Genomic DNA, 8,131 nt, shown 5'->3' with positions numbered 1-8,131 from the left:
GAAGGGCCTGTTTCCACACTGTAAGTAATCTAATCTAATCTAAACTGAGTGGCTTGCTCAGCCATCTCATATGGCATTTGGGCTTCAACTGCATTGGCGTGGGTCTGGAGTCACATATAGGCCAGACTTGGTAAGGACAGCAGATTTCCTCTCTGAAGGACATTAGTGTACCAAATGGGTTTTTATAACAAATCAGTGATAGTTTCACGGTCACCATTACTGAGACCAATTGTTCCATATTTATGAATTAATAGAATTAAACTCTATCAATTTCCATGGTGAAATTTAAACCCATGTCTCCTCTGGGTCATGTATCTTGTGATACTGCAGCTGCATTATTGCGTCTCCCCGCCCCATCCAACCCCATTGGTTTACTGTGTTGCCAAGGAGATCAGCATTCGTTGACAAACATGGTGCAGTCACACATTCCATCCCAAGATGTTCAAACCATTTTGCATTAGGTACATCACATGCTTAGCATCCTTGATTGTTGATTCATCATTGTTGAAGGGAAACAAAGCTACACAGTAATCGCTGGAGAAACTCAGCAGGTCTGGCAGCACCTGTGGAGAGACAGATAGAGGCAATGCTTCACGTCCAGCGACTCTTCTTCGATGTTAATCTGATCGAAGATAATACCATCCACAATTTGTAAATAGCAATATTCTAAGATAGTACAATAGAGTGGTGGGTCTTGAGATAAACCTGTATCATGTGAAATGCTCTGCGATGCTGATGAATTGGACCCACTGGGAAGACATCCACCAGCAGTTGTTCCCTTGCTTATGCATTTTTCAATGTGTGATGATGTGAACGTTTTGCTACTGAATGCTTTGGCACTTGAATATTGTAAATATCTGATGGCGCTATTTGATCTCCTCCAGGACCAGAGGGATGCAATCTGTTCATCTACCATCTGCCGCAGGAGTTTGGGGATGCTGAGCTCATGCAGATGTTCATGCCTTTTGGCAACGTGATCTCTGCCAAAGTCTTTGTTGACCGTGCCACCAACCAAAGTAAATGCTTCGGTGAGTGAAATCCTTTCCTGTCCTGGGTGAGGAGGGCTGGGTGGTGGATGGGTTGGTGGCTGTGATGAGGTGGACAAATCAGGGTGGTACTTGGGCTGGTTGTTGTCTGAACAGTTGGAGCCAAACCAGCGATGCAGACCTGAGACATTGTAGTGTGTGCAATCTAGCAGGATTTTCTACTACACCATCTTTAACTAGAGTCTCTCCAGCAGGCAAACTTTGAGTGTTAAGTACGATGACCAGATTTAGGACATAGATGTGCATAAGAAAGAGAGTCAAGATACTGTTTCATGTAAGGCCACAATCTTCTCGTCAGAACTCATCAGAATCTTCAGATGCAATTGCTCATATTCAAATTAATGTGTTCCTTCTCTGAATATTTCTGTGTTGGATGCTGGTAGAAGAAATGGCTTAGCTTGGCAAAGTGAGAGAATTGCAGTTGGTTTATAGACTGCATCTTTAGAGATGAATTAGCATCAGTTGGTATGGTCTCTATGTGTTATCAGGGATTAAAATTAGTGCAGGTCTCAGAGGACTGAAACGCAAGGTTGGTAATGCTTAAAGGCTGAAAGGGAGAGGATTAAGACAGAAATAGAAACAGAAAAGACTGGAAATACACAGCACGTATTGGACTTGAAGTGTTAACTCTGTTTCTCCCTCTACACAACCTGCCAGACCTGCTGAGACTCTCCAGCACTTCCTGCTTTTCCTTTAGCTTCCCGGCGTGTGCACAATATTTTGTTTTTGTTTTAGGATTAAAGCAGAGCCTCACTAAGGTATCAATGACAGCAAACAACACAGGGAAGATAAATCCAATGCATTATTTCACCATCACTTGGTGACACAGGTTTAAAAAAATAATAAGGTCATTTTCTTTCACGCAGTAAGTGATCAGTTTGTGGATTGAGTTTGAGGAATGGAGGCATAACTCCAGAATGATTTAAGAAAGAATTGATACCAAGAGAGAAGGCAGTGACTTGATCCTAAGTGAATAAACTGAGATGTAATACAAGGGGCAATTTTATAAGGCAGATAAGCAAATGAGGTCATGGACCTGTTTATAACATTGTGGCTGAAAAATGTGTTGCTGGAAAAGCACAGCAGGTCAGGCAGCATCCAAGGAGCAGGAGAATCGACGTTTCAGGCATCAGCCCTTCTTCAGGAATGAAGGGCTTATGCCCGAAACATCGATTCTCCTGCTCCTTGGATGCTGCCTGACCTGCTGCGCTTTTCCAGCAACACATTTTTCAGCTCTGATCTCCAGCATCTGCAGACCTCACTTTCTCCTATAGCATTGTGGTCCTGATTCTCATACTGCTAGCTGACCCCTAGTTTGATACCCTGGTAATAATTAAAAATCAGCAACATTTTGGAAGGTTTTAGACTTCGGCCCACCTTTGTAAAATTAACACGAATGAGATTTTTAAAAAACATCCTATTTGAAATGTGTTGTGCATCTATTTGTCATTTAATGATATGGGCAAGTGAATTGTGAAATTGTGAGGATGCCAGGGTTGAGTATGGCAGCGAGTATCGGCAAGATTTGTATATCACGTGTGCTAAGTGTGAATGAGTAATTTTGTGCACGTTTGCACACACATTAAACTGAAGCACAGTAAAAGTACTTAGCACAAAGCCAGTCAAAATATGGTAAACATCTTTGGGAATGGACAAATCATTTCTGGTGTTTTTGAATGTCAGTTTTCCCATAACCATTACAAAAGGCATGCTTTACTAGGGACATGAGATTAAAGTCCAGCCTTCTGTATGAATGATTTCCATCTAGTTTTGTCCCCACATCTTGCTGGTGTGCTATCCCTTGGGCGCACCAGAGCTCTGAGTCATTTAGCCATGCTTGAGATAGTGAGACTTATCAAACTATGCACCAGGGAGGGCCAACATGGTTTAGCTGAGCCCTGTCTACACAGGAGTACACTCCAGGAAAGAAACCCACAAACTCTAAATGGCTGATTTCTTCCAGTGCAGTGACCATAAGCATATATCATAAAGCAAAGAACTGTGGAAAGCTGAAACAAAACCAGACCGTGTTGGAAAAACTCAGCAGGTCTGGCAGCATCTGTGGAAAGAGAAACAGAGTTAATGATTCGAGTCCAATAACCCTTCGTCATTAATATCTGCTCATTGTCCTATCCTAAATGAGGAGTTTCAATGTGACACCTGTGATTATTGAATAAGACATCCAGAGAAATGTCCCAAAGGACAGGGCAAATGGGGAATTTACAATTGCAAGGACTAGCCAAGGTGAAGAGTATGGTAAATATATATAAGGGGAAGCTAGTTGTGCACATGAAGGAGAAAGGAATATGTTGATTAGGTTAGATGGACTTGGGTGGAAGAAGGTCAGTGTGAAGCAGAAATAACTGGTTTTGTAGACACAAAGTAACTTGCTGTAATATCGCCTTCACTCTCTGGCATACTGGTCCTGAGGTCAGTTTTTGTGCGAATACTTCTCACCAAGTAGGCATTCAGCTAATGATCAAAGATCAAACTTTTGACTTTCTGTTTTATGTAAACCAATCCCAAGTAGCACAGGTGCATGTATCCCTTCCAGCATTAATAGAACACCCCAAAGCCACTGAGATGAAATTATAGTGTATGGGACTTGCCTGAAATCTTTTTATAATCAACTAAAATGTAAGCTTAATGAATGCATTGATGACCAGAAAAGTATGAGGGAATGAGATTGATTGAAGAAGGGCTTTGATATCATTGTGAAGTGCAACTCACAGGTGGGTGCAACTGAAAAATTACACTGAAGTTTAAACATGAAATGATACAGGGATTATTAACTGAATCAAATTGTTGAACAGTAACAGTGAGGCACTTCTTTTGTACAAATGTCATCAACTAAGCATGAAATATGTGGGCAGCTCAAACCACAATACCTTGGAAACTATGGGAGAAGAAGTGTGTGGAAGTCACAGAGTAATGAGTTGGATAAAACCAAGGTGAGGATATGCCAATGTGGTTAGATGGGGAGATGGTGGCCTGTGTGTGTGGCACCGATTCAGTGGGCCGAATGGACTGTGTGTGCCTGAATGGTTGTAGCAGCTGTGACCCTGTTGGTAGCTGTCTCTGGGTGCGAATCCCATTGCAATGCTCGAGCTAAAATCAAGGCTAACTCTCCTGTGGAGAACCTGGCTGTCTGAGTGAGGTTTCTTTGTGTTGGAGGCATTAATCGAGGCCCATCTGCCCATTTCAGCAGTGAATGTAAAGGGACCTGTGGCACCATTTTGAAAGAGAACAGTATTCCTTGTAGTTGGTCAATATTTATATCTCAGTCAATAAGACAAAAACAGATTATCTGGTAATTATTGTGTCGTTATTGGCGGGAGTTTATGAAGTACAAATTGCCTGCTGTATTTCTTACATTATATCATTGGCTCCACTTCAAAAAGTAAATCGTTGGCTATAAAGCATATTGAGAACACAAGCAGGCATGAAAGTGCTCTATAAATGCAAGCATTTATTTTCTTTTCCTTTATAACAGCTCTATCCAAATCTTGAAATGTAACTCCACATAAAATCATGGTTGAGTGAAAAGATTGTTTTGAGATAAGTTGAGGTTTACCGGAGAAATATGAAAGACAGCAGAGCTACCACCTTCCCTTATCATTTCTTCAATTCTTATTATTGTATTTCTTTTTGTGAAGACATTAGGATTCAGAGCTTTGATTGGCATTGCTCTCCTGAGGGTCAACAGTAAATTGCTAGTTTATCTACGAATACTGAGAGGGGGTATTTGCTATTAAGTGTGGTAATTAACAGTTATAGAAAAGATAGCTGCATTGCTGCATAACAAAGATGGAAACCAAAGATTTCTGAGTCAGAAATAGTGCCTTTCTTGAGTAATTACTTTATGTTTTACTTGTAAAAGGTATTGGGTTCTGCAATGCAGTAGCATTTTTTTTAAAAAAAGATCTTCAGAACCTGTGTTTGACTCCATCACAATGAGGTGAGGTAAACACCATCTTTTCCAGACTTGCAATTCAATGTCCCAGTTGGTAAAGACTGGCTGATCTTGACTATATTCAGATACCCCAGCATTTTTGGTATGCCTGCCTGTTCAGATACACATCAAAGATGCCAGACACTGATGAGCACAGAATTCAGTCTGACAAGCACTCTGTCATGAAGGAACACCTCTAAATTTGACATTTATCCCATTCTGGGATTGTGCTGTTCACTTCAAATTTATTCTGTGTGAAACATCTCTGAGAGGTACATTATACATAGAGGTCTTTCATTGTTAACTACTCAAAAAAGCCAATGGGCAAAAATGGAGAAGGCAGTTGATATCCATCTCTGATGATGTGGAGTGCCGGTGTTGGACTGGGGTGGACAAAGTCAGAGGTCACATGACACCAGGTTATAGTCCAACAAGTTTACTTGAAATCACAAGCTTTCGGAGTGCATCTGACGAAGGAGCAGTGTTCTGAAAGCTTGTGAATTCAAGTCAACCTGCTGGACGATTACCTGGAGTTGTGTGACTGTGATCTCTGAATGTGTTATGTTTGGCACAGACATGGGTGTTGTCAATGGAAATCTCTCAATCTCCCAATATTAACATTCCAGCAGCTTGGCTTGTTGGGGTAGTGTTCCCAAGCTGGACCATACTATATGAGAGTTGACCCTACTGTGGAAGACTAAATTGAGCCTTAGTGGGTTAACATACACAATTTTACACAATAACAGTTAAAATTAGCCTCAGAATCAGAACCGTCCTGGATAATGAAAACCCATTACCTTAGATAAGCTTATAGGTATCTACAGTGAGTGGAAGGATGACTTAAGGGTTTGAGGAGTATCAGAAAAGTCCTAAGCAGGAGAAATGGGAAAAATACCAAACGATCTTCCAAGGCGAATAACTGAAGTTGAAGAAGCAAAGAACTATCTGCACCTAAAGCAGTATTTGTGAAATGATACACACATGATAGGGTAGATTTTGCAAATACCTGAGAACCTTTAATGAAAGGAGCACAGACCATAAATGAAGGCAATAAAATTTGAGCCACCTGCATGATTTTCTTTAATATTCATTCAAGGGATATTGGCATTACTAGAATTTAAATTCAGTCCATTAAATGTCTGCAGCTAAATGACTGAAATGTATTCATTGAGATGTTCGCCCTCGCCACTGTCATAACTTTGGTGGATGTGCATATAAAGGGTCTAAATACAACCTCGCGGATATGTCAATGGACGCGAAGTTCAAAGAACATTTCTGATGGAAGATTACACAATGATATGTGCAGAACCTTTTAACTGTCAGCATCAGGGAGGTGCATAATAGTTTTATCTTGTGTCTGCTGTACAATGTATTGCTTCAGTCATGGTTAGCTCAGTTGACTGGATGGCTGGTTTGCATTGCAGAGTATGGGCTGACTTTCCACACTGGCTGAGGTTACTTTTAAGGACTCTCCTTCTCAACCTCTCCCCTCTCCTGAGGTGTGGTGACCCTCACGTTAAACCACCACCAGTCATCTCTTTCTAATGAGAGAAAGAGAGAGCAGTCCTACTTGTCTGGTAAAACTATGGTAATTTTACCATTCTACTGCTTCAGTAAAGCCTGCGTAGAAGAAGTGTATTTGTTCTGATGGTGCAATGGGACAATGGGGTATGTCAAAGAACACGCTTCTGGTTCCAGGCTACCTAGAATTATCTTCCATGTTGCAATGAGGAAGAGAGATTTTTGATGATGGTGGCTATGTTTATGGTGAATGTCACCACTAGGTGGAACAATAAATGCACATGACCAGCTGACCTCACTGGCCTGGTCTGAGCTGTCCATCTCTTTGGCCATTTTGGCGTCCGGGCGAGAATGTGGATCACTGGTTTCCTGCTGCCAGTTGACATCACAGGACGCATGGGGGCCTGTTTGGCATTATGGACAATCACGTCAGGCAAAGGTGTGGCTCCTGGATGCAATTGCAAAGCACAGGAAAAGGAACGAGCAATAAATACTGGCCTAGCCAGTGACCGACACACATTGCCAAAAGATAAAGCGAAAAAAAAGGATGTGGGGGAATGACGGATGGCTAAGTTGGAAATGCAGATCATTGGATTTTGTGCATCTGTCCTGCAGTGGTATTATCCCTACCTCTGGGATGGGAAGCTTGGGTTCAAGTTCCACCTATTTTTATGGTGCGTCATAACACTTCGGAACAACTTCATTTTAAAACAATAGAGAGCTGGGTTTGCTCCTCGGGTGTCCATGGAGACGGAACAGCAATGGCCTCAATGTTTTTAAGAAAGAGATGGACACCACAGGGGCTGGGTGTACAGTATTGTCATAGAGTCATATGGCACCAAAACAGACCCTTCGGTCCAACTCATCCATGCCAACCACATATCCTAAATTAATCCAGTCCCACTTGCCAGTATTTGGTCCACATTCCTCTTCACCCTTCCTATTCATATACCCATCCACCACTTCCTCTGGCAGCTCATTCCATACACGCACTACCCTCTATGAAAAAAGTTGCCCCTTAGGTCCTTTTTAAATATTTCCCCTCTCACTCTAAACCTATGCCCTCTAGTTTTAAATTCCCCTCCCCCAGGGAAAAGTATTACCATTATATTGTGGTCTGAGCTGATGGAACTTGGCTAATCACCCTAACACTCTCCTCGTGATTTTATAAACCCCTATAAGGTCACCCCTCAGCCTCCGACACTCCAGGGAAAACAGCTCCAGCCTATTCAGCCTCTCACGATAGCTCAAATTCCTGCAATCCTAACAACATCCTTGTAAATCTGTTCTATTGTCTGTCCCTCTAACACCATTTAAACATTTTTCCCTATGCTTTCTTCACGGTGGCATGGTGGCTCAGTACCTCCCAGCCCCAGAGTCCCGAGTTCAACACCTGCCTCGGGCAACTGTGTGGAGTTTGCACATTCTCCCCGTGTCTGTGTGGGTTTCCTCTGGGTGCTCTGGTTTCCTCCCACAATCCAAAGACGTGCAGGTTAGATGAATTGGCCAGGGGGGAATGTGTCGGGGTGGGTTGCTCTTCGGAGGGTCGGTGTGGACTTGCTGGGCCGGGGGGGCCTGTTTTCACACTGTAAGTAATCTAATCTAGTACTGC

At 42.3% G+C, this 8,131-nt stretch overlaps 1 protein-coding gene across 12 annotated transcripts in view; it reads left to right on the top strand.

Moving 5' to 3' along the window:
• Positions 1-8,131, top strand: part of celf6 (CUGBP Elav-like family member 6) — an 859,092-nt gene that overhangs the window by 804,377 nt on the left and 46,584 nt on the right. For 11 of the 12 annotated variants that reach the window (XR_006309810.1, XM_043680229.1, XM_043680223.1 and 8 more), the window contains one exon: positions 885-1,028. Coding sequence is in view for 11 of the 12 variants with exons in the window: in XM_043680229.1 (XP_043536164.1) it covers positions 885-1,028 (144 nt within the window). In the remaining variant the exon portion in view is untranslated. Of the gene's footprint in view, positions 1-884; positions 1,037-8,131 lie in introns of those variants that run through there. The other variant, XM_043680231.1, reaches the window with a different exon arrangement.

This window comes from Chiloscyllium plagiosum, chromosome 40 (assembly GCF_004010195.1).
Source record: "Chiloscyllium plagiosum isolate BGI_BamShark_2017 chromosome 40, ASM401019v2, whole genome shotgun sequence".
NCBI classification, from domain to species: Eukaryota; Metazoa; Chordata; class Chondrichthyes; order Orectolobiformes; family Hemiscylliidae; genus Chiloscyllium; species Chiloscyllium plagiosum.
The sequence above is the reverse complement of the archived record's forward strand: the minus strand, read 5'-3'. Positions and strand labels throughout refer to the sequence as shown.